The sequence below is a fragment of the Heterodontus francisci genome, chromosome 25 (assembly GCF_036365525.1).
Source record: "Heterodontus francisci isolate sHetFra1 chromosome 25, sHetFra1.hap1, whole genome shotgun sequence".
NCBI classification, from domain to species: Eukaryota; Metazoa; Chordata; class Chondrichthyes; order Heterodontiformes; family Heterodontidae; genus Heterodontus; species Heterodontus francisci.
This window is the reverse complement of record NC_090395.1, coordinates 75,859,529-75,887,105: the sequence shown is the minus strand read 5'-3', so window position 1 is coordinate 75,887,105 and position 27,577 is coordinate 75,859,529. Positions and strand designations below refer to the sequence as shown.

Below are 27,577 nucleotides of genomic sequence, written 5' to 3'. Positions count from 1 at the left end.
GCAAATTTGTTCCTCCACGTCCTTCCCACTAGCTGGTGGCCTATAGACAACACTGAGCAATGTAACTGCACCTTATTTGTTCTTTAGCTCTAGCTAAATTGATTCTGTCCTCGACTCCTCTGGGACATTTTTTTCTCCAGCACTGCAATGCCCTCCTTAATCAATACTGCCACCCCTCCCCCTTTTGTCCCTTTCCTATCTTTCCTAAACACCTTGTATCCAGGAATATTTAACACCCAGCCCTGCCCTTAATTGAGCCAAGTCTCATAGCCACATCATTGATTTCCTCATCAATCTTATTAACCATGCATTCAAATACATGCACATTAACCCTGATTCAGACTTTATTACTTTCTCCCTCACTCTGACCCCACCTAATAACATACTATTCCCTATTCTCATGCTATCTATCCCCTCCAGTATTCTGTGCACCTCGGTATTCCTCTCTGATACTTGCTCCTGGTTCCCACACCCCTGACAAGTTACCAGTTTTGCTTCCCTCCAATCTGAGCTCCCTCTCAGGTTCCCATGCCCCTGATAATTTAGTTTAAACCCTCCCCAACAGCACTAGCAAATCTCCCAGTGAGGGTGTTAGCCCCAGTCCTGCTAAGATGCAATCCGTCCATCTTGTACAGGTCCCACCTGCCCCAGAACTGGTCCTAATGTCTCAGAAATCTGATGCCCTCCCTCCTACACCAGTTCTCCAGCCATGTGTTCAATCGCTCAATTCTCCTATTCCTATGCTCACTTGCACGTGGGAATGAGGGTAATCCTGAGATTACTGCTTTTTAATCTCCTTCCCAGCTCCCTAAAATCTGCTTTCAGGGCTTCATCCCCCTTCTTACCTATGTCGTTGGTACCAATGTGGACCACAACCTCTGGCTGCTCACCCTCCCCCAGAAGAATGTCCTGCAGCCGTTCTGTGACATCCTTGACCCTGGCACCAGGAAGTCAACAGACCATCCTGGAGTCCCTGCCGCAGAAATGCCTGTCTGTTCCCCTAACTAACGAGTCCCCTATCACTACTGCTCTTCCAGTCCTCTTCCTCCCCTCCTGTGCAGCTGAACTGCTTGTGCTGCCACAAACTTGGCTCTGACTGCACTCCCCTGAGGAAACATCACCCTCACCAGTATCCAAAATGGAAAACCAGTTAGCGAGTGAGATCGTCTCAGGGAACTCCTGCACTACCTGCCTGGCTCTCTTCGACTGCCTGATGGTCATCCATTCCAAAACCCGGAGCTCAAGCTGCTGCAGCCAGTGTCACTTCCTGCAGATGTGTATGTCTAGGACACGTGGTTCATCCATGATTTCCTACATACAGCAGGATGTACATTCCACACGGCAGAGCTGCACTGCCATACCTTAACTTTACAGACTATTTAAGATAATTAAATTAGCTTACCAGGTACCAAACAGCTCCTTCCACTGCACCGAAGCAGAAACCAAATACTGGAGGGTTAAAAAAGTATGAAAAAATGTAGAAAAATTGAGCACCTCCTCTGCGCTTCACCGAACTCCCCACTCACCAAACTGGAATCTCCACACTGAGCTTGCAGTCTCCACTCTGAGCAGACAAATCCAAGTTTCACCTCATCTGCAAATTTCAAAATTGTGCCCTGTGCCCCCAAGTCCAAGTCATTAATGTCTATCAAAAACTGCAGTGATCTAAGACAGAACCCCGGGGAACACCACTGTATACCTCCCTCTGGACAGAAAAACAGCCAATCACCACAACTGTCAGTTTTATATCCCTTAGCCAATTTTGTATCCATGTGGCCACAGCTCCTTTTATCCCATGGACTTAAATTTTTCTAACAAGCCAAATATGTGAGGCTTTATCAAACGCCTTTTGAAAGTCCGTATACACAACATTAACTGCACTGCCCTCATCCATCCTCTCTGTTAGCTCATGAAAAAACTCAATCAAGTTAGTGAAACATGAGTTGCCTTTGACAAAACCATGCTGACTCTCTTTTACAGTCCATGCTTGTCCAAGTGACTGTTAATTTTCTTCCAGATTATTCTCTCTAAAAGCTTCCCCAACACTGACGTTAAACTGACTGGCCTGTAATTTCCAGCTTTATCCTTTTGAACAAGGTGGAACATTTGTAATCCTCCAGTTCTTTGGCACCAGCCCTGTGTTTAAAGAGAATTGGAAGATTGTGGCCAGCACCTCAGCAGTTTCTGACCTTGCTTCCCTCAGCAACCAAGGATGTATCCCATCGGGACCAGGTGACTTATTCACTTTAAGTACTGCCAGCCTTTCTAGTACCTCCCCTTTATCTATATTTATCTCATCCAGTGTCCCGGCACTCTCCTCATTTACCACAGCTTGTGTAAAGCCCTGTTCCTTGGTAAACACCGATGCAAAGAACTCATTTAATACTTCAGCCTTGGTCTCTGCCTCCACCAATAGATCTGCATTTTGGTCCCTAATCGGCCCCACTGCTCCCTCTGACAACCCTTTTACTGTTAATATGAGGTTCAAGTTATTTTAGTTTTGACTTACAATCTTCAAGACAAATTCCTGTAATCAAATTAGAAAGTCCTCAACAACTAACCCTCTGCCACATCACAGGAATCACAGCCTGAAAGCTTTAAGCAGCATTTTAGGTCAAACTGTAATATTTTATTCATTAAGGTAACCTCTCCCCCCCTCAGGCTATTCCCTGTGGGGTTTGCACAGGTCCAACATGGAACCCAATCTAAGGCCCCAGAAAACGTGAAGCATTTTTGACTGTAAGTGGGCCGCATGCTATGAGCTGCTAAACCTTGAGTAACCATGGGAACAAACCTTGGGTAATTATGGCAACAGAGCTTAAATCACATGAATACTTAAAGCTTCATCATCCGGGCCCTTTAAGTGCTCAGTAACTTTAACTTGCATTCTGATTTCTTTGCAGCCATGTGTGTAATACACTGACAGACCTCCCATGGCATTGCTTATAGTAGATCAGTCGATGTATTCTTTCATAAGGAAAGGAATGTCATAACATACAAAGTGCAAGGTATTATTCTGCTGCTAAGGTGAAGCTGTGTCTGCTGGAACCTCTCACTATAAGGTCATTAAAGACTATTGCTGCTTAATAAAAAAGTACCTCCTGGGGTTAAATAGAGGCAAACTGCTGTCTTTCTCTTTTATTCTCACAGAACCATGGAATGGTATAGCACAGAAGGAGCCATTCGGTCCATCATGAAAAAGCTATCCAATTAGTCTCACTCCCCTGCCCTTTCCCCATACTTGTGCAAATTTTTCCCCTTCAAGTATTTTTCCAGTTTCCTTTTGAAAGTTACTATTGAATCTGCTTCCATTCCCCTTTCAGGCAGCGCATTCCAGATCACAACAACTTACTGTGGAAAATAAACGCTCCACATCTCCCCTCTGGTCCTTTTTCCGATTATCTTAAACCTGAATCCTCTGGTCACCAACCCTTATGCTTGTAGAAAAAGTTTTGCCTTATTCACCCTATGAAAATCTTTCATCATTTTGAACACCTCCATTAAATCCCCCCTTAATCTTCTCTGCTCTAAGGAGAGAAATCCCACCTTCTCGAATCCATCACATAACTAAATCCCTCATCCCTGGGACCGTTGTAGTAAATCTCCTCCACACCCTCCCCAAGACCTTGACATCTTTCTTAAAGTGTGGATGCCTAGCTGAGGCCTAACCAGTGTTTTATAAAAGTTTAACATAAATTCCTTGCTTTTGAACTCTATTAATGAAACCAAGGATCCTGCAGGCTTTTCTGACAACCTTCTCAACTTGTTCTACCGCCTTCAAAAGATTTGTGCACATACACCCCAGTCGTGTCTGTTCACGCACATGCTTTAAAATTTTTAGAAGCTGTTTATTCATTGGATGATTGACTACATTTGGGATGTTACGTGTTGTTTTATAAATGACTTATAAAATGTGAGTGTGATACAGGTTTTGTGTGTGTGACAATTTCAAATACATGACAAGCACGTTAAATGCAAGATCACAAGAGAGACCTTTTAACACGAAGCAGTGACAACTTCATCAAGGAACCTGGGGAGAAGTTACTGAGCATAACAGTGAGGGAACAGCCCTACAGCCTGTTGTGCGGAGGTTTTGTGAATTGGACGCTTTGGGTAGATGCTGTCTCTGTCTCTCTCTTATATTCCGTCAGTGTTTTGATTGGAGTTCAGAGGAAATGATTTCCCTGCAGGGTACTGGAAATGTGGAACCTGGCTCCAAGCAGCAGTCACTGCTGAGATTGTTTCAAGGAAAAGGAGGATAAATATTGGGTTAGGATTGAGATGGAAGAAATAGGCTCTCAGCAAGATGCATGAAGGCGCTGTTCCTGAATACAGCTGGGGCTATCCATGAGCTTCTTTGGAATGCAACTAGTCAGAGTTTAAATCATTGTTATGCAAGTGTGGACAAGAATTGCAGAGTTTTGCTTAGTGATTGGGAGAGAGGTACTAAAAATATCATTGCAGAATGTGACTGTGTAGGCATATAAACCAGGCGGGTCCCAGGTTCAACCCTTGTCATACATAGAATTACATAGTATTTAGAGTGTAGAAACAGGCCATTCGGCCCAACTGGTCAGTAGAGAGTGAGGTCTCTCAGTCCTCAACTACTCAAACTCAAAATGGAGGAGTCAAATCCTAAGATTCAGTGTCCTGGGCAGTCAGGAGTAAAAACAGCCAAAACTAGTGCCAGCTTATAATGACACTGCTGTTCTGTGTTTTTACATTACTTTTTCCCGCTTGTGGTAAAAAATATAAGATTTAAAGCTTGTACTTATTAACAGATTTATTCCTTGGCTGCTTTTAAGATTCACGTTTTGTGTGTTCGAGAGGGTTTGTGTGTAAGAGAAGAAATTTGTAGGTGAATGTTAGTGTGTGCAAGCGAGTTTATATTTGTATATGTGTGTCCATGAGTTAGTGTTCTCCATGACAAACCCTCTCCTTAAACCCCTCTCCTCTGCACCCTCGACCTTCCAACAAGTGTGAGGAGCTCATTAAAACATTTACTGCTAAGACTGAGACTATTCTTTCAGCTACCTCTGCTATTCCATTCTGTCCAAACGTGCATCATGTTTTTCTCCAAGTTTTACCCCTATCTCCCATCATGTTTTTGTGTGTGTGTGTTAGTGTGTGAAATGGAAGAGTGTGTAAGACAGATAAGTGCCAGCTGCAGAGTGACAGAAATGTTAAAAATGGGATAATTTTAATTCTGGCAGGATTCCAATAAAATCTCTGTCTGAAATCTGAGTTTTGTTTCTGTTCAGGAGAATGATCATTGAGCAGATTTTCTTTACAGAAAGCAAACGTGTGCAACTCGTATTGTGTCACAATTAACAAATGTGCCCCAGGCCCCTGTGAAATGAAGGCAGTTTACATTCACTTTAAAACACGAAATGAAAACTTTTTGTAACACACTTTGATCTCAGAACTCCTTCAAAATATATTTTAATATAACCTGCATTCAAAATTTGTAAAAACAAAAATTACCACAAGGAGCAGGTTAGCACGTTGACCTTTCACCTCTAGGACCTGTGTCAAGCAGGTCTGAAACGGATTGGTTCAAAGTCTTCTCTCTCTCTCTTTGGCTGTATGTTTGCTACATGATGAGTATTTGCACAGTCTTCCTAGTTCCTGGTGGCTGTATGTCTACAGAACAGGACTGCAATTATTTTCAGACTCAGATATGTAGACAGATTTTGGAAAGATGTAAAGGTAACAGGGTTGCAGTGGTGGGTGATTTTAACTTCCCCTATATTGACTGGGACTCATTTAGTGCTAGGGGCTTGGATGGGGCAGAATTTGTAAGGAGCATCCAGGAGGGCTTCTTGAAACAATATGTAGATAGTCCAACTAGGGATGGGGCCGTACTGGGCCTAGTATTGGGGAACAAGCCCAGCCAGGTGGTCGAAGTTTCAGTAGGGGAGCATTTCAGGAACAGTGGCCATAATTCCATAAGTTTTAAGGTACTGGTGGATAAGGATAAGAGTAGTCCTTGGGTGAAGGTGCTAAATTGGGGGAAGGCTAATTATAACAATATTAGGCAGGAACTGAAGAATTTAGATTGGGGGCGGCTGTTTGAGGGTAAATCAACATCTGACATGTGGGAGTCTTTCAAACGTCAGTTGATTAGAATCCAGGACTGGCATGTTCCTGTGAGGAAGAAGGATAAGTTTGGCAAGTTTCGGGAACCTTGGATAACGCAGGATATTGTGAGCCTAGTCAAAAAGAAAAAGGAAGCATTCGTAAGGGCTGGAAGGCTAGGACAGACGAATCCCTTGAGGAAGATAAAGACAGTAGGAAGGAACGTAAGCAAGGAGTCAGGAGGGCTAAAAGGGGTCATGAAAAGTCATTGGCAAACAGGATTAAGGAAAATCCCAAGGCTTTTTATACGTATATAAAGAGCAAGAGGGTAACTAGGGAAAGGGTTGGCCCACTCAAGGACAGAGAAGGGAATGTATGTGTGGAGCCAGAGGAAATGGGCGAGGTATTAAATGAGTACTTTGCATCAGTATTCACCAAAGAGAAGGACTTGGTGGATGATGAGCCTAGGGAAGGGAGTGTAGATAGTCTCAGTCATCTCATTATCAAAAAGGAGGAGGTGTTGGGTGTCTTGCAAAGCATTAAGGTAGATAAGTGCCCAGGGCCTGATGAGATCTACCCCAGAATACTGAGGGAGGCAAGGGAAGAAATTGCTGGGGCCTTGACAGAAATCTTTGCATCCTCATTGGCTACAGATGAGGTCCCAGAGGACTGGAGAATAGCCAATGTTGTTCCTTTGTTTAAGAAGGGTAGCAAGGATAATCCAGGAAATTATAGGCCAGTGAGCCTTACGTCAGTGGTAGGGAAATTATTAGAGAGGATTCTTCGGGACAGGATTTACTCCCATTTGGAAACAAATGGACTTATTAGCGAGAGGCAGCATGGTTTTGTGAAGGGGAGGTCGTGTCTCACTAATTTGATTGAGTTTTTTGAGGAAGTGACGAAGATGATTGATGAAGGAAGAGCAGTGGATGTTATCTATATGGACTTCAGTAAAGCCTTTGACAAGGTCCCGCATGGCAGACTGGTACAAAAGGTGAAGTCACACGGGATCAGAGGTGAGCTGGCAAGATGGATACAGAACTGGCTCAGTCATAGAAGACAGAGGGTAACAGTGGAAGGGTGCTTTTCAGAATGGAGGGATGTGACTAGTGGTGTTCCGTAGGGATCAGTGCTGGGACCTTTGCTGTTTGTAGTAAAGATAAATTATTTCGAGGGAAATGTAGCTGGTCTGATTGGTCAATTTGTGGACGACACAAAGGTTGGTGGAGTTGTGGATAGTGATGAGGATTGTCAGAGGATACAGCAGGATATAGATCGGTTGGAGACTTGGGCGGAGAAATGGCAGATGGAGTTTAATCCAGACAAATGTGAGGTAATGCATTTTGGAAGGTCTAATGCAGGTGGGAAGTATACAGTAAATGGCAGAACCCTTAGGAGTATTGACAGGCAGAGAGATTGGGGCGTACAGGTCCACATGTCTCTGAAAGTGGCAACGCAGGTGGATAAGGTAGTCAAGAAGGCATACGGCATGCTTGCCTTCATCGGTCGGGGCATAGAGTATAAAAATTGGCAAGTCATGCTGCAGCTGTACAGAAGTTTAGTTAGGCCACACTTAGAATATTGCATGCAATTCTGGTCGCCACACTATCAGAAGGACGTGGAGGCTTTGTAGAGGGTACAGAAGAGGTTTACCAGGATGTTGCCTGGCCTGGAGGGCATTAGCTGTGAGGAGAGGTTGGATAAACTCAGATTGTTTTCACTGGAATGACGGAGGTGGAGGGGCGACATGATAGAGGTTTACAAAGTTATGAGTGGCATGGACAGAGTGGATAGTCAGAAGCTTTTCCTAGGGTGGAAGAGTCAGTTACTAGGGGACATAGGTTTAAGGTGCGAGGGGCAAAGTTTAGAGGGATGTGCGAGGCATGTTCTTTACACAGAGGGTGGTGAGTACCTGAAACTTGCTGCCGGGCGAGGTGGTGGAAGCAGGTACGATAGCAATGTTTAAGAGGCATCTTGACAAATATATGAATAGGAAGGGAATAGAGGGATACGGACCCCGGAAGTGCAGAAGGTTTTAGGTTAGGCAGACATCAAGATCGGCGCAGGCTTGGAGGGCCGAATGGCCTGTTCCTGTGCTGTACTGTTCTTTGTTCTTTGTTCAGATGACTCTCTTGTTCTTAGAAGTATGTCATGTTTTGTAATTTTCAACTATTTTACCATGAATTGATCTGGGTATAATTTATAGTGGAGCATCATTTGTAAGTAAATCCACAATAATTTAGAATCTTGCAGCCAGGCCTGGAGATGTTGGTCAAACTGGGCACTAGCCATTGAAATGTGGCCATTTCCCTTTGTGAAAGGGTGATTACTTTAAGTAACTGCCTTCTGGTGTTGGGACAATTTAATTCATTCAGAGTACAGTGGAGAGCTTTGTTCTCGATCTCTCTGCTGTACCTCTCCTGGGAGTGTTTGATGGGACAATCTAGAAGGAGCTTTACTCTGTATCTAACCCCCGTGCTGTACCTGTCCTGGGAGTGTTTGATGGGGACAGTGTAGAGGGAGCTTTACTCTGTATCTAACCCCGTGCTGTACCTGCCCTGGGAGCATTTGATGGGACAGTGTAGAGGGAGCTTTGCTCTGTATCTAACCCCCATGCTGTACGTTTTATTTTCATCCATCTATGGGATGTGGGCATCACTGTCAAGGCCAGCATTTATTGACCATCCATAATTGCCCTTGAGAAAACTAGTTCCTTGCTATGTCATTTCAAAGTCAGCCACATTACAGTGGATCTGGAGTCATATGTAGACCAGTCCAGGTAAGGACAGCAGATTTCTTTCCCTCGGGTGAGTCTTTACAACAGTTTCATGCTCACCATTAGAATAGCTTTTTTCTAATGCCAGATTTTTATTAATTGAATTCAAATTTCACCATCGGATGTGGTGGGAATCAACCCCATGTCTGCAGGGCTTTAGTCAGGGCCTCTGGATTACTAGTCCAGTGACATCAGCACTACACCACCATCTCCCCCTGGCTGTGTTTGATGGGACAGTGTAGAGGGAGCTTTACTCTGTACCCAGGATGTGATGAAATTTATATAAAAGAAGCATGAGATAATACAGTGAATTCGAAAATACTTTTGTTCACATCCATATGCCAGTTCAGATTAATATAACAGATTCCACAGCCACTATTTGAAGAAGAGCAGGAGTGTAGTCCCTACTGCGCTGGCCAACATCCATCCGTTGACCAAGATCTCAAAACAGATTTTCTGGTAATTATTTCATTGCTGTTTGTGGGATCTTGCTGTGCAGAAATTGGCTTCTGCATTTCCTAAATTACAACAGTGATTACGCTTCAAAAGTACTTCATTGGCTGTGAAATGTTTTGGGACATCCTGAGGTTGTAAAGGCGCTATTAAAATGCAGTGAACCTGAGAGCAGCAGAATGAGGTTGTGTCACTCATGAGACATCAATCTCTGCTAATCTAACTATTGATATGAAAGAAGCCGTAACTTATAGTCTTAGCACAGGATGTCCCTGGGATCCAGTTCTGATATTGGGGTTGGAAAATGTTGTTGAGATCTCGGTCTAGTCGACACTGACACTTGGTGAGTTGTTTTATAGATACAAAGAAGATATTTGTTCTATTGCAAGCACAAACATCACGGGAAATGAGTATTTAAAGGAGCTTTTACCTCATTCCCACAGTAATGCCACAAATATTATAAAATTTATTCAAAATACTATAATCCTTGCCAATTCAAATAATATGCAAACATTTTTGGCAGCTAGAGCATCCCTTTGATACATTAAATATCAAACTTCAACATATCAAAAGCATAAAAAAGGTAAAGAAAGCCAATCATTTATTGCTGGTTTCCTGACCTTGAGAACTTGTCTCTCCCCAAGGATCGAAGTCAGGGATTTACAAACATCGCAAATCTGCAGAAACTTCTGGTAACAAGAAGTCGCAATTTGAACTCAGGGTGTGCTTATTCGAATCAGAGTATCTGAGGAACTGCCTTAAGGGGAAGGTCACATAAACCACAGGTTCACATCATCAGCTAAACAGCAAAACTGTACAGCAGATCCCAGACAAGACATGAGCAATGCTACAAGAGGCTCGCAGTGTTGTAATTTAGAACTGTACACTGGGAAGAAAACGACACTGAATCTAGCACAAACTAGTACTCTGAAACCATCCCCTCAAATACCAATCCCACCTTGTACCTTACACTTATGCATTGCAGTATTGTACCCCAGTGTTATACAGTGACAGACCAGTCCCCACCATTACTGTACCCCAGTGTTATGCAGTGACAGACCTGTACCACCAGTACTGTACCCCAGTGTTATACAGTGACAGACCTGTACCACCATTACTGTACCCCAGTGTTATACAGTGACAGACCAGTCCCCACCATTACTGTACCCCAGTGTTATACAATGACAGACCTGTACCACCAGTACTGTACCCCAGTGCTATACAGTGACAGACCTGTACCACCAGTATTGTACCCCAGTGTTATACAGTGACAGACCAGTCCCCACCATTACTGTACCCCAGTGTTATACAGTGACAGACCAGTCCCCACCATTACTGTACCCCAGTGTTATACAATGACAGACCTGTACCACCAGTACTGTACCCCAGTGTTATACAATGACAGACCTGTACCACCATTACTGTACCCCAGTGTTATACAGTGACAGACCAGTCCCCACCATTACTGTACCCCAGTGTTATGCAGTGACAGACCTGTACCACCAGTACTGTACCCCAGTGTTATACAGTGACAGACCTGTACCACCATTACTGTACCCCAGTGTTATACAGTGACAGACCAGTCCCCACCATTACTGTACCCCAGTGTTATACAATGACAGACCTGTACCACCAGTACTGTACCCCAGTGTTATACAGTGACAGACCTGTACCACCAGTATTGTACCCCAGTGTTATACAGTGACAGACCAGTCCCCACCATTACTGTACCCCAGTGTTATACAGTGACAGACCAGTCCCCACCAGTACTGTACCCCAGTGTTATACAGTGACAGACCTGTACCCACCAGTACTGTACTCCAGTGTTATACAGTGACAGACCTGTTGTTACAACCAGGTGAGAAAAAGGTCTAGGGTTTCCTTCGAGCCTTCACCTGGTCTTTACTGTAATAGGATTTAATTTTTAAACACACCGTGTTTTTTAGCTCCCCCTTGGTGAATCCTTGTTCACTGCTTTCCAATTATAAGGCAAAGAAACCAGCACAAACAGGCTTTCTTAGGTTTTAGTTTAGAGATACAGCACTGAAACAGGCCCTTCGGCCCACCGAGTCTGTGCCGACCATCAGCCACCCATTTATACTAATCCTACACTAATTCCATATTCGTACCTGTCCCTGTATTTCCCTACCAGCTACCTATACTAGGGGCAATTTGTAATGGCCAATTAACCTGCAAGTCTTTGGCATGTGGGAGGAAACCGGAGCACCCGGAGAAAACCCACGCAGACACAGGGAGAACTTGCAAACACCACACAGGCAGTACCCAGAATTGAACCCGGGTCGCTGGAGCTGTGAGGCTGCGGTGCTAACCACTGCACCACTGTGCCGCTCTTTAAAGAAGAAAGATTGAAATTTGTTAAACTTAAACTCTAATTTAGTTAACACCTATGGATACACGAAGCGCCCATGTTAGCATGCACACATGATACACATATGCAGATAGGGACAGAAAAGAGCAGAAGAAAAGTAAAATGTAAAAGTTTGAGGCAATCTTTGAAGAGGATTTTGTTACTGTGCTTCAATCTCGCTGTAAAGTCCTTGTTTGCAGGTAGATCCTGCTTTTCATTGGGGCCCAGTATTCTTCTTAAACCTTGTTCGCTGTAGGAGACTTTTCTCTCTTGGGGTTCATATGTCTTCAGTGGGTTTTGGAGTTCCGTGAGAAAGAGAGCAGACAGGCAGGAGGTCTTCTTCAGTCCAGGAGCAAACTGCTTTCAGCAGGTTCTCAGTTCAAACTGTGTGGCAAGTTAAAAAAAAACCTGCAACAGCCAGTTGGTCATGTGACCAGCTGGTATAACCACTTCTGGCTTTGTGGATTGTCTTGTCCTAGCAGACGCTGGAATGTCTCCTCTGCACATAATACCTGGTGATCACAGGTCCATTGTGGGTTAAATTGGAGCAGGGAATAGCCCCTTTGTCCTTTCAAGCACTGTCTGTTAATATGTAAATATCTTTTTTCCAGCCAATGTCTGGCAGTCCTTGTAACAGGCCTTCTCTTCTTCCCTGCAACGATGTGAAATTTAATGTCCATTTGGCAAAATTAATATGCCTCATTCTTGGCAGGTGGGGGTCTGCATGGCACCCGTACTCACGAATACTGTACCCCAGTGTTGTGTAGCTGACTCTCAAGATGCAGCCCAAGTTTGGAAGGACAAAATGTCAAATTTGTCGTGAGTGTTTTTACAGTTCTAACGTGGTCAGCATGTAACTGTGACACATCATGACTACATCTTGCTGAATTCCCAGTAACGGTGTGCTATGTTAGACTGTGCTGTGATACAGCACAAAATATTCCAACTTCATTTTCCTCCCATTCTAACACAAAGAATAAATCTCAAATGTTGGAAATCCAGAACAAAGGTAGAAAATACGAGAAACAGCCCACAGGCCTCTGAGCATCTTAAAGGCCAGAAGGGAGGTTAATGTTTGGGGAACACTCTACCCTGTTTGTTTTGGTTATGCCACTGACTGGTGTGCCTCTTCTGTTCCGACAGAGTTCAGGCCAGTATATCAACCTCTTCTTTCTCCTTTCATAATTTAATGGTGCTAATGTGGGTATTCCTCATTACCTGGTTTATATTCTTGCACAGATAATTGTTGTCTTTGACTACTGGCAGGTGATCTTTGATTTTGTAGCACTGTGAGCCAACTGTGCAACAGCCCCGACAAACAAATTTCTCTGCAGCACCTGTGGAAGAGCCTGTCACTCTAGAATTGGCTTTTATAGCCACTCCAGGCGCTGCTTCACAAACCACTGACCACCTCCAGGCGCGTATCCATTGTCTCTCGAGATAAGGAGGCCCAAAAGAAAAAGAAGAAGGGTGTGCACTATCAGAGGGCAGCGACCAGACAGGGAAGCAAAACAGGGAAAGGAAACTGAATTGGGAGGAGAGAAGAAATCAAACTTTAGTATAAAATTTCAAAGCCAGACTAAAATAGGGAGCTGTATTACATCTCAAAGTAATGCAAAGCAAATTGATTCAGACAGGAATCATCGGCAGAATGTTTCTTAAATTAAAAAGTTAAAATTAAATTCCTCAAGTGACTTGATGTGAAGTGAGATGATTGATTTCAGTTTCACAAGGTCTTTATATTCTCTCCAATGCACAGGTTTTAATTAGCATGGGCAGATAATGCAGTGTATTTGTATAAAAACGGGGCCATATTAATTCAATCAGAATTCAGGCACCATGATCTCATTGAGGACGTGCAAGTTTTATTAACTGACATCTGATCAGTTGTACCCGTCTTGCAAGTGCCAGCCTGCTTCTGTGGGTCAAACCCTGTTTTGTGAAACAAAGAATTTCTGGGTTCAATCTACACTCCAAGATTTGAGTGGCCAACAATTCCAGTGCAGTACTGAGGGAACGCCGCATTGTCAGAGGCTCAGTACTGACAAAACGCCGCACTGTTGGAGGGTCAGTACTGAAGGAACGCTGCATGGTCGGAGGGTCAGTACTGAGGGAGCGCTGCATGGTCGGAGGGTCAGTACTGAGGGAGCGCTGCATGGTCGGAGGGTCAGTACTGAGGGAGTGCTGCACTATTGGAGGGTCATTACTAAGCAAGTGCCACACTGTTGGAGGGTCAGTACTGAGGGAGTGCCGCATGGTCAGAGGGTCATTACTGAGGGAGTGCCGCAATGTCGGAGGGTCAGTACTGAGGGGGTGCTGCACTCTCAGAGGATCAGTACTGAGTGAGTGCTACACTGTCGGAGGGTCTGTACTGAAGGAGTGCCACACTGTCGGAGGGTCAGTATTGAGGGAGTGCTGCACAGTCGGAGGGTCATTACTGAGGGAGTGCTACACTGTCGGAGGGTCTGTACTGAGGAAGTACCACACTGTCGGAGGGTCTGTACTGAGGGAGTACCACACTGTCGGAGGGTCAGTACTGAGGGAGTGCCGCACTGTCGGAGGGTCAGTACTGAGGGAGTGCCACACTGTTGGAGGGTCAGTACTGAGGGAGTGCCGCATTGTCGGAGGGTCAGTACTGAGGGAGTGCCGCACTGTTGGAGGGTCAGTACTGAGGGAGTGCCACACTGTTGGAGGGTCAGTACTGAGGGAGTGCTGCACTCTCAGAGGATCAGTACTGAGTGAGTGCTAAACTGTCGGAGGGTCAGTACTGAAGGAGTGCCACACTGTCGGAGGGTCAGTATTGAGGGAGTGCCGCACTGTCGGAGGGTCATTACTGAGGGAGTGCCGCACTGTCGTAAGGTCAATACTGAGGGAGTGCCACACTGTTGGAGGATCAGTACTGAGGGAGTGCCGCACTGTCGGAGGGTCAGTACTGAGGGAGCGCCGCAATGTCGGAGGGTCAGTACTGAGGGAGTGCCGCACTGTCGGAGGGTCAGTACTGAGGGAGTGCCGCACTGTTGGAGGGTCAGTACTGAGGGAGTGCCGCACTGTTGGAGGGTCAGTACTGAGGGAGTGCCGCACTTTCGGAGGGTCAGTACTGAGGGAGGGCTGCACTGTCGGAGGGTCAGTACTGAGGGAGTGCCGCACTGTTGGAGGGTCAGTGCTGAGGGAGCGCCGCACTGTTGGAGGGTCAGTACTGAGGGAGCGCCGCACTGTTGGAGGGTCAGTGCTGAGGGAGCGCCGCACTGTTGGAGGGTCAGTACTGAGGGAGCGCCGCACTGTTGGAGGGTCAGTGCTGAGGGAGCGCCGCACTGTTGGAGGGTCAGTACTGAGGGAGTGCCGCACTGTTGGAGGGTCAGTACTGAGGGAGCACCGCACTGTCGGAGGGTCATGGGTAGAAGTAACATTGGTGATTAAAGCTTTTTCGTCGTTTTTATTCAAAGATCAACCCGAGGCCTCCCTTTCAGCGAGATATTTGGCAGCTGAAAATGCTGGCGAGAGCCCTGTTTTATCGCAGAATGGCATGAGGGGAGATGCCCACCCAAACAGCACAGACAGTGAAGCTTTAAACACACGCCGAAGCCCAGTTACCCACACTCCAATTGGACACAGAGCACACACCAGTGACGTGGAGCACATGATGCCATCGACCTCACACAAGCAGCACGGCAAGCTACAGTCCTACCCATCAATCAACAGCCACAGCAGCAAGAAGAGTAAATCCAGCTCCAGGTCAACAGCATCACAGATCCCTTCTGATGCAGAGGAAGGTGAGTGCAGGTCCAGGCTTCTCGTACTGCTTTAAGAGCCTGGATATAGATTGTTTGTGGTAGAGCATGGCTCAATAAATAGAGTAATAACACAGCGGCTGTATTGGAGCTACCTTGATGGACTGAATGGCCTTTTCTCACTGCATGTTGAATAAATATTTGTTATCTTCTGGGTGCAGTTCCTGGTGTGGGGATTCCCCCAGCTGGGGTTGCTAAATTGACCTGGGTAAACAAATGAAGACAAAGGGAATGGTTGACAAGAATGTGCTACTCCTGATCACGATCCAGAAATCACCAGACTCCATGGGACAGTGCACGAGTCTGGATGTCTAGTGAGGATAGAATCAGGAACTGCTGTGAAGCCCCTCACAGTGGATCACCTGTCTTAGTTAGTTCATTGAAGAGTGGCTACTTGAGTGAGGTAAGGAACTGAAGGGACGAAAATAGGGAAAGCAAATCAGATGTGAAATCAAAATGAAACCAAAAAATCTATTCTTCAAAGAGCTTGGTTGAGAGCTGCAGTGTTACTGTACAGAACAATACTGCACGTATCATCCTGGGTTCAATCTAGTCTCTCCTGGACAGGTCATATTGAGGACTACCGCTGACCACAGCCTCTGGGGTTAGTGAGGGGCTAAAAAAAAAATGACCCAATCAAATGGGCCTTCTGGCTGTAAGATCCAGAGTGAATTGAGAGTGGCCAATTCTAACCCATCGGTTACCTCAGTTAACAGTGAGTTATCACTGCAAAATGAAGCTCTGGAGCTCCTCACAGTCTCAGTGGGAGCAGGACAGGCTGCCAGGGAGGACCCAGACTCAAACCCAAATCTCTGCTCAGTTAACAGATGCCACTAAGGACACCTGCTATTGGCTTCAGAGTACAGTCTAGGACAATGAGTAATCAGCCGGGGTTCCTGCTCCTGATCATTGTCCAGTGACCCCTGGGTTAGAGTGAGGGGGAAATCAACCAGGGCTCCTGCTCTTGAACACTGTCCAGTGACCTTGGGTTCGAGAAAGGGGGAAATCAACCAGGGCTCCTGCTCTTGAACACTGTCCAGTGACCTTGGGTTCGAGAAAGGGGGAAATCAGCCAGGGTTCCTGCCCCTGATCACTGTCCAGTGACCTTGGGTTAGACAGAGGGGGAAATATTTTTTTTAATTCCTTCATGGGATGTGGGCGTCGCTGGCCAGGCCAGCATTTATTGCCCATCCCTAATTGCCCTTGAGAAGGTGGTGGTGAGCTGCCTTCTTGAACCACTGCAGTCCATGTGGGGTAGGTACACCCACAGTGCTGTTAGGAAGGGAGTTCCAGGATTTTGACCCAGCGACAGTGAAGGAACAGCGATATAGTTCCAAGTCAGGATGGTGTGTGACCTTCTAGTTGGTCGAGGTCGCGGGTTTGGAAGGTGCTGTCTAAGGAGCCTTGGTGCATTGCTGCAGTGCATCTTGTAGATGGTACACACTGCTGCCACTGTGCGTCGGTGGTGGAGGGAGTGAATGTTTGTAGATGGGGTGCCAGTCAAGCGGGCTGCTTTGTCCTGGATGGTGTCGAGCTTCTTGAGTGTTGTTGGAGCTGCACCCATCTAGGCAAGTGGAGAGTATTCCATCACACTCCTGACTTGTGCCTTCTGGATGGCGGACAGGCTTTGGGGAGTCAGGAGGTGAGTTACTCACCGCAGGATTCCTAGCCTCTGACCTGCTCTTGTAGCCACGGTATTTATATGGCTACTCCAGTTCAGTTTCTGGTCAATGGTAGCCCCTAGGATGCTGATAGTGGGAGATTCAGCGATGGTAATGCCGTTGAATGTCAAGAGAGATGGTTAGATTCTCTCTTGTTGGAGATGGTCATTGCCTGGCACTTGTGTGGCGCGAATGTTACTTGCCACTTGTCAGCCCAAGCCTGGATATGGTCTTGCTGCATTTCTACACGGACTGCTTCAGTATCTGAGGAGTCACGAATTGTGCTGAACAATGTGCAATCATCAGCGAACATCCCCACTTCTGACCTTATGATTGAAGGAAGATCATCAACCAGGGTTCCTGCTCCTGATCACTGTCCAATGACCCTGGGTTAGAGAGAGAGGGGAAATCAACCAGGGTTCCTGCTCCTGATCACTGTCCAATGACCCTGGGTTAGAGAGAGAGGGGAAATCAACCAGGGCTCCTGCTCTTGAACACTGTCCAGTGACCGTGGGTTAGAGAGAAAGAAGATTGTTGTGTGATTGCCTTTAAGAGGTAATGGATGGGCAAATTGATAGAAAGGATGTACTGGAAAGGCTGGCTATGCTTAGGGTCGATAAGTCACCTGGTTGCATCCCAGGTTGCTAAAGGAAGTGCGGGTATAGATAGCAGAAGGACTTGCCATAATCTTCCAATCTTCCCTGGACATGGGAGAGGTGGCAAACGATGGAACGTTTTTCGGCTGGCACAGACACGATGGGCCAAGTGGCCTCTTTCTGTGACGTAAACTTTCTATGATTCTATGATTGGAAAGTTGCAAATGTGACACACTTATTCAAAAATGGATGCAAGAACATTCCTAGTGACTACAGCCCAGTCAGTTTAACATCTGTGGTGGGTAAGCTTTCAGAAACAATAATCAGGGTAAAAAATCAACAGGCATTTGGAGAGGTTTGAGTTAATTAATGAGAGCCAGCATGGATTTGTAAAAGGCAGATCATGCTTGATGAATCCAGTTGAATTTTTTGATGAAGTAGCAGAGAAGGTTGCTGAAGGGAATGCAATGGATGTTGTCTACATGAATTTTAAGAAAGCATTTGACAAAGTAGTACCTAAAAGACTGGTTAACAGAAGTGAGACTTCTGGAAGAGGAGGGTCAGTGTCAGCTTGGATAAAAAATTGGCGTAAGGACAGAAAACAGTAAGTCATGGTAAATGGTTGCTTTTCAGACTGGAGGATGATAGACAGTGGTGTTCCCCAAGGATCAGTGCTGGGACCATTGCTTTTTAGATATATATATAAATGACTTGAATCTTGGAACACAAAGTAAAATTTCAAAATTTGACAATGACGCCAAACATTGGAGGTGTGGCAAACAGTGAGGATGATACCAATTGACTGCAACAGGACATAAATAGGCGAGTAGAATGGGCAGACAAGTGGCAGATAAAATTTAATACAGAGGAATGGGAGGTGATGCATTTTGGAAGAAGGGACAAGGAGAGGCAATATAGTCTAAATGGCGCAGTTCTAAAGAATGGATAGGGACAGAGGGATCTGGGGGTTCATGTGCATCAATCTTTGAAGTTGGCAGGACATAATGAGAGTGGTTAGTAAAGCATATGGGATCTTGGGCTTCATAAATAGAGGTGTTGAGTACAAAAGCATGGAATTTATGCTGAACTTTTAAAAAGCTCTGGTTATGTCACAGCTAAAGTATTGCATCCAGTTCTGGTCACCACACTTTAGGAAGGATGTGAGGGTCCTTGAGACGGTGCAGAGGAGATTTCCAGAATGGTTCCAGGGATGAGGGAGCTTAGCTACAAGGTTAGGATGGAGAAGTTGGGGTTTTTCTCCTTGGACTAAAGGAGATTGAGGGGAGATTTGATAGGGGTGTACAAGATGACAGGTTTAGATAAGGTAGACAAAGAAAAGCTGTTCCTACTAGCTGATGTTACATGGACTAGAGGATACAAATTTATTGGGGATAGTGCAGGAAAGTGGCGTTGAGGTAGAGGATCAGCCATGATCTAATTGAATGGTGGAGCAAGATCGATGGGCTGAATGGCCTACTCCTTCTCCTATGTTCCTATGTTTTTGGGCAAGAGATGCAGGGTGGATGTGAGAAAGAACCTTTTTACACACTGATTAGTAATGACCTGGAACTCGCTGCCTACAAGGGTGGTGGAAGTGGAGACAATTAATGAGCTCAAAAGGAAATTGGATAGGCACTTGAGGGAAATAAACTTGCGGGGCTATAGGATAGAGCGTGGGAATGGGACTGATTGGATTGCTCTACAGAGAGCCAGCATGGACTCGATGGGCCAAATGACCTCCTGCTGTGCCTCCTTCTGACTATGACATTTCTCTCTCTCTCTCTCTCCTGTGTAGACTGCTGCGTACACTCTATCCTGGCCTGCCTGTTCTGTCAGTTCCTCACCCTGTGCAATCTCGTGCTAGACTGTGCAACCTGTGGCACCTGCACCTCAGACAGTTCCTGCTGTTTCTGCTGCGGCTCGCAGGAGTGCGCATCCTGTGATTTGCCATGTGACCTGGATTGCGGGATTGTGGACGCGTGCTGTGAGTCAGCGGACTGTCTGGAGATCTGCATGGAGTGTTGCGGCCTCTGCTTCTCCTCCTAAATGTGAATCCTGGGAATCCAAACTGCCTTCGATGAGAATGGAACAAGACCATTAATTATGGTCAGTCTCTGAGGCTCTTCAGCCATTCGAGACAATGTCCTCAAGATGAAGAACAGTCTGAGTATTTCAGCTCTGGAAACTGTTGATTGTCAAGACTGGAAGACAAGGCATGTGTCATAATGATGTTAGTGGCATCTCCTTCAGTTTGTTTTACCACAAGGTTTGCCGAATATTGTTCAGTAATTATTTTTAAAACTGTGCTCTTCATACGCTTCAAACTCCAAAGTTTTTCATGGAGCAATTTATATTGTTCCCTTCGCCTGTTAGAATAGTCCCCCAATGATGTCCTATGTTGAATCTCAGCTTCAGTCCTCAGAGACTCGATCCCAGATCTGCTGCATCCAGTGGGAAATGGGGCACAGGAACAGGATAGGGACTGGGGTCAGGGAAGACATGTTGGATTGGCAGTGAGCAATGGAGAGCTGTGCCTTGGGTTCCAAGCTCCTGTTGCCCACACTACTAAGTCGTCAGGCTGCTCCCTCACATCTCCCAGCAGTTGATTTTTAGAGTGACATTGGCAAAGAATTGAGAACAAGGCAGCTACCCCCATACCCTTGGCAATGATTGAGACCTTCAGCCCATTTTCCCACCTATCCACAGTATTCCCTTAGTTGCATTTCTAATAACCCTGGATCCCATTTGTTGACCTGAACCTGTCTAGTTCCTTCTTGAAACCCATTAAGTTTTCTTGGGGTAGAAACCTGTCCTCATTGATCCTGTTTTAAAAGCATAAAATGGATACAAACGGACCAATTTCAGGATGCAACATCCTGTGTCCCAAAGCCACCTGAAAAACATTCAACCCAAAATAGTGTCAGGCCTCTTCTCAGGCATTTGGAGCAGCCACCTAAAATGGCAGTTAGGCCCTTTACATATGCTAATGAGGGGCTTAAGATCTGTTTATGGACCTTAACAGGCCTCAGGCCAGTTTTGTCTTTGGAGACATGGATATGGTCTAGCCAGGATGGAGGTTAGTAAAAAAGAAATTAGAATTAATGTGGAACTGAGAAAAGTAGTCCCGATCACTCCCATCTCCTCCCATGCTCCCTCCCCTTCCCCATTATTCAAACTGTGAGCAATGTTTGACTCATGCAGTGGGGCACTCTTAGACCCAGATGGGATCACTTATGGCAGTATAGTTGGGATTGGACCTGAGACCTTTCTAATCTTATCATGTGGTAATTCCTTGAACTTTCTTTCTCATTTCCTGAAGGTACTGACTTTTGATGGATTACTTTTGGTGGTCCTCCAATCGCTTGCTCAAAGACAACTCTTCATGTATGAGATTAGACTGTGGGTGTTGCAGGCATTTTAGACACAGCCAGGCCCAACGCTGCACCTCCCTGTCTCTCCCTGCAATCTCCTCCAGTCCTACAATCCTTCCTCCCAGATACATTGCCAGCAGAGGTTTGTTAGTTAATCAGCAGCATCAAATGTTGATGTTCTGCAGGCTGACCGGGGACATTGTGACTAATCCCAGCTGAGACTCATTGTTAACACATTGACACAGCAGGAATCAAACTGGGGATTTTCCTGCCCCATGAAGCCCAGTAACAAAAATGGTGAATAAGCTGCTCTGTTGGTGAATTCATTGACCTATCAGTGATATTTTTAACTATAATCACATCAGACTCTATGTTTTGATGGCAGGTGTGACATATGTGAGCAAGTGGCTGTATTTGGTTCTCCAGTGATGATGTTGGCACTGGAACATGTAATCACTACAAGTTTACAGGAACTTAATGTGCAATGAATGAGTAAATAATGCAAATAGTACAATAAGATCGTATCACATTGTGGTGTGATACCAGATCAATTTAAGGTAATTGGAAAAAGAACCAGAGGGGAAATGAGGAGAATATTGTCTGAAGTTGCAATCTGCAGTGCACTGCCTGAAAAGGTGGTGGAAACAGATTCGATGCTAACTTTCAAAAAGGAAATTGGATAAATATTTGAAGGGGAAAAATTTACACGGCTACGGGGAAAGAGCAGGGTGGAATAGGATTAATTGGATAGTTCTTTCAAAGAGCTAGCACAGACACGATGGGCTAAATGCACCCTCTGCTATATCATTCTATGAGTCTATGAATCTTACAACATGTTAACAGAATGACTGAAATTACATTTTTGCCCCATTACTATAAATCTCCTAATCTGTCTCATGACAGTACCCCAACACACAGCTGAGACACGAAGAGGAACTGATTTTATTTTCTGTTTGTTGCAGAGGCCAATTTGATACAATATTTTGTCTGTCTCTGTCTGACATTGTTATCTAAATACTCACATTTTCTGAATGACTCACGTGTGATGGGGGCTGTAAAAAGATGTCTTCTGCTTTAATATTTTGCCAAGATTTTTATTTAAGGGGGAGACTGCTTTTACTTTTCTTGCATTCCTTACTTCATGCACCATGTAACGGTCAAGGCTGTTCTGGATGTTCCTCATCTCACTCCGCCAGACAACATGCTTGAATTTCAGCTTACATTCTCACAACATTAAAATCAAAACTCATTGAACCACCTCCTTCGCTAACTCATTCAGCCCACCCTGAGGACCTCAAAGTGTGAACTGCTCAACCTCCTTCAGCCTTCCCTCCACCCACAACATCTTAAAGCCTAAGCTTTCCATCATCTAACCGATACCTCTTGATTTACTTTGTCTTTTCTTTCTGGCTTTCAACCTTCCCAGTATCTTAAAAAGAAAGACTTGCATTTATATAGCACTCTTCACGACCTCAGTGCACCCCAAAGCACTTTACAGCCACTGAAGTATAGTCTCTGTTGTAAAGTAAGGAAATGCAGCAGCTAATTTGTGTATAACAAGATCCCACAAATAGCAATGAAATAATAACCTGGCTCGTCTTTTTATAGTAATGTTGTTAGAGAAATAAACATTGGCCGGGACACCAGGGAGAACTCCCCAGTTCTTCCTCGAAATAGTAGCCATGGGATCTTTTACATCCACCTGAGAGGGCAAACAGGACCTTGGTTTAAGGTCTCATCCAAAAGATGGCACCTCTGACAGTGGGAGTATCAACCCAGATTATGGGGCTCACGTCTCTGGAGTGGATCTTGAATCCATGACCTCTAACTCAGAGGTGAGAGTGTGACCACTGACCATGACACCTCCATTCTGTTCTCTGATTGTACGGGATAAATCAGCTGCAAAGCAAGTTTCTGAATCTAAAATAATATTGAGATGGATAAAACTGTTGATTGCTATTCATGTTGGGCAAGTGTGTCCCAATCTCTCTGCATCTCAATTCTATTTTCCACTCTGGATATTGAAAAACTGGAAAAACTATTTCTGCCATACTCAGGTGTAGTGTGTTGGTTCTGGTGAGGTCGTCAAGAAACTGATCCAGATATTCCTGGCTATGCCCTCCGGTCACTTTGGATTGCTGCTCATTCTCTGCTCCTTTTTCTACACTACCTGAGACTGATCTTTTAGCCATTTTACCCTTGCCCTCTGCAGTTCTCTTCCAACACTTCACACCTTGCTGCCTTCCCCTCTGTATTCAAATTTCTCCTATACCCCTCTTTTTATTGATTTGAACCTTTGCTCTCTTCCCTCCTGGCCTTAAATTTCCTTCCTTGGTTGCTCATTTTCCTTTTCCTCCCATAACTTTATTTGAAGACAATGGAGCTCTCCTTGTGTCTGAGCCAACAGGCCTTCCTCAAACAACATCACCGGAAAATAGATGACTGATTATCTATAAAGGGTTACTCTAAGAGACAGGTTTCACAAACTAGGCTTGTATTCCCTTCAGTTTGGATCAGTAATGGGTGATCTAATTGAGGTGTTTCAAATGATAAAGGGATTTGATAGGGTAGATAGATATTACCTTTGGTGGGGAAATCTAGAACTAGGGAGAAAAGCCTTAACATTAGATCTAGGCTGCTCTGGAGTGAGATCCAGAAGCACTTTTTTCACTCAAAGGGTAGTGGAAATCTGGAACACTCTCCCAAAAAGGCTGTGGATGCTGGGGGTCGATTGAAAATTACAAGGCAGAGCAACAGAATTTTATTCAATGAGGGTATTGAGGAAATGGAACAAAGGTAAGTAAGTGGAGTTGAGGTACAGATCAGCTGTGATTTGATTGAATGACTGAACACACTCATTTTCCCTATTAGCACTTCTTAAAAAAAACTTTAATTACAGGTCATCTACAGAACTCGAGCTAGTCTATTCTGCAAGGTGAACAGTCTGTTTCAGGTCAGTCTCTGGACCTAAAGACACAAGTAAGAAGACAGTCGTGGATTAGACAATATAAAAATCACTCGATGAATCAATATTCAGGATGCAGTCATTCCAATTGCAGTCATTTGCTGTAACAGAATTCAAATGTACTGTTTGCTCTACTTTATCAAATTATGAACTAACCCTGATACAGTGAGATACTAAATTAATAACAACATTGACACAGTGAAACTCCTGACATAGTGAAACACCTAATATAACATTAATTCTGATATAAAGAAACTGCTGGAGATAAAGCACTTTTCCTGCCAACGATTTTAGTTCACATGTAAAGGTTCAGCTGTATTCTTGTGATACAAAAATATTTACAGACAAAAGGTTTATATAGCACTAAAGGACATGGGTCTGTTAACCCACTGTACTCCACATCCCCCTGCCTGGTTCTTTTTTTTATGTAAGCATCTCAAACTACACGTTAATAATTTATTGCTATGGTGAAAAAGTAAAATTTAATGAGTCATTATGTTCTCATTTGGAAATGCAGCCCATTTTGTTTGTATTTCTGTGCAGTGTTGTGTTGTCATGTTATTATTGTAATGTTTTATATTGGAGCGGGGACTGGAGGGGAAGGGGGTAACTTTAATGCTTGTGTTGCCTGAGATGTAGCTACTCATGGGGAGTGAAGACTTGTAAAGTGAGCTCTCTGTTTCTCACTCCAGGTTGAATGCTGCAGAATGAAGATACAGTAAAAGGGTTGAGCATTTCTTGTGCTCCACCATTAGAAGCCATGCCTTCAGCTTTGGAATTTCCTCCCTACACCTCTCTTCCTCACTTGCCTTCTTTAAAACACTCCTTAAAACCTACCTCTTTGACCCAGCTTTTGGTCATCTGACCTAATATCTCCTTATGTGGCTCGGTGTCATATTTTGTTTTATAATGCGCCTATGATGCGCCTTGGGATGTTTTATTACGTTAAAGGCACTATATAAATATAAGTTGTTGTTGCTGTTCAGTGGCTCGGTGTCAGATCTTGTCTGATGACTTGTTTTAAATTCAGTGAAAGCTGCAATGAGATGATGGGGTTTCGGGTGCTCGAGTCAATGTATTGATTGCTTCCAATCGAAAGCTTCGAACCACCTTCTCCACATCATCCCTCTTCTCCTGACTGTTTGCTGGGATCTGGTTATGGGAGAGTGACTGTCCTCTGATATCTCAGTCCACCAGCCAATCTCCAGTTGTGAGTAAGAGTGCTGATTGTTGGCAGTTTACTTTGACAGAAATTCCAGTATTGAAACAGGCTGCTTGGCCCAACCAATCCGTGTTGGTGCTTACCCTGCAGAAGTGTCCGGATCCCATGTGCCCTATGTCCCTTTCTCCCCTTATCTAACTTAACCTTAAATGTTGACATGGTCTCTGCTTCCATCACCAAAGCCAGCGATGCATCCCACAGCCTCACAACCCTTGGCATCAATGTTTTGGGACCGTAGGGTGGAATTATGATACAACCCAATCTTACCCGCATCCAATGTTCAAACATTTACACTCTTCAGTAGGAGTCACTTCATAACAATACCTGAAAACTGATTCCCCGAATCATCCCTACCCTAATGTACTGTCCCTACCACCACATTGGCTGAAATCAGCTAACTCAGCACAGGCCAGGGACTGAGCATGGGACTATCCTGGGCTACATGCTTCGATTCCATACCAGGTCTGGTGGATTTACTAGGGGGGATGAATGGAACTGGCATGTTCAGAGTCATTCTGGAGAAGTTTAATTTCCAATGGTGTTTCTGCACCCGAGAGAGTACTCCAATTTGAGTTAGCTGAGTGTTAATCCTGCTTCACTTGGCTCTCAGTCTGGCCTGCACTGAGCACAAAGGTGCAGGTCAGAAGCTGCAACATCTCCTGGAAGGAGTCAGAGGAAGGAAATTGGAGAAGGACTTTCCACCTGGGAACAGTACAGAAAGCAAATGCTGGTGCTGTGGGCATCACAATTGATGGCATCCAGTTCAGAAAGACTGGGGTAAAATGGACAAAGGAACTTCACCCAAGATTTACCCTGGGATTTGTGGAAGATTGCAAATGCCAGTCACTTTTTTTTAAAAAAAAAGTAATGAATGCAAATTGGATGTTAATTTATTTATTACTGTTGCTAAAGTCAGACAGGTCCCATATTGTTTGAAAAACCCATTCATATTAACTCTGCCCCCCAATGTGATTTAAATGAGGGACTTATTGTGTTGTTATTTTCCTGTGTTTTATCTGTTTTGGATCTGTAATCCTGGTTATTGTATTTTTTGCACAACTAGAGCAACAACTTATTCTCAGGCTCTCTCTTGTTGATAATATCTGTTGGAACTAAGATCGGGAACTTGGGCAAAGATGTCATTCTGGCCCATTCATATAAACAGCAAATCTGATCGTGTAACTCTGCAGTATTGGGTGATAGCCTTATTTGTTTATTTAATATTTCCATGACATGCTCATCGTCACACATTTTCATCCAGCTAGTTAATTCATTTGCAAGATCATGGGTGAGATGTAATGCATTTTTATGAAAGTGTTGTGTATGTTTCTAAGCTCATTAAGGTGTATTAAAGCTTTTAGAATTAACTTTTCTTTTTGAACTTATGTTGGTCCGAGTGTTCCTGTGATCTGTTGGGTTATTGAGTTACCTCTTTTAGTTCTGGAGACTGAAGAGGCAAAGTGAATGTTCTAGTGCACAGTTAGAGAGGACTAGCTGCTCACTCCATCTCTGATCCCATTTGATGGTTTAATTTTTGAGTGTCTGTTGGGTACTGCCATTATTTCCCTCTCAAGCCGATTTTCAGAGTATTTCGGAGCTCAGAGGTAACCACGAATTACATGATAGTGGTTTCACTTTGATGCTCTGCTCCTTCCTGCCTGGATCTTTGTGAAAATAAAATGGAGCCTTGAAAGACATGCTGGCTTTGTAATCAGTAATAACTCTCCTGCAGATCTCTACAGGAACAAGCATGCATACTGGAAGTGTCTAAGTAAAAAATATTCTTTCCACCAGCACTCTCATACTGAGGATAAATAAAGGAATATATTGCACCTTTTGCAATCTCAGGATGTCCCAAAGCACTTTCCAGTTAACAAAGTGCTTTTGAAGTGTAGTCACTGTTGTAATGTAGGAAATACAGCAGCCAAGCTGTGCACAGCAAGCTCCCATAAATAGCAATGTGGCAATGAGCAGATAATTGTTTTAGTGATGTTCCTTGAGGGAATAAACATTAGCAACTACTCTGGGGAGAACTCCCTTGCTCTTGAAATAGTGCCATGGGATCTTTGACTTCCACTTGAGAGGGCAGATAAGTCTTGCTTTAATGTCTCATCTGAAAGACAGCACCTCTGGCAGTGCTGCAGTCTGTCACTACTACACTGGGAGTGTTGCCTGGATTTTTATGCTCAAGTCTCTGGAGTCGAACTTGAACCCAGAACCTTTTGACTTAAAAGTACGAATGATATTCACTGAGCCACAGCTGTAATTCTGCAAGTTTCAGCAATTCTCTGTTACAGTG

The 27,577-nt window shown here is 44.5% G+C and overlaps 1 protein-coding gene across 1 annotated transcript in view; it reads left to right on the top strand.

Annotated features, from left to right (window-relative positions):
- mdfi (MyoD family inhibitor) overlaps nucleotides 1–26,828 on the top strand; it is a 114,551-nt gene extending 87,723 nt beyond the window's left edge. Inside the window, exons 3-4 of the mRNA XM_068057547.1 lie at nucleotides 15,119–15,445; nucleotides 19,516–26,828. Of these exons, the coding sequence (XP_067913648.1) occupies nucleotides 15,119–15,445; nucleotides 19,516–19,766 (578 nt within the window). The 3' untranslated portion in view covers nucleotides 19,767–26,828. The remainder of the gene's footprint in view (nucleotides 1–15,118; nucleotides 15,446–19,515) is intronic.
- The last annotated feature ends 749 nt before the right edge of the window (nucleotides 26,829–27,577 follow it).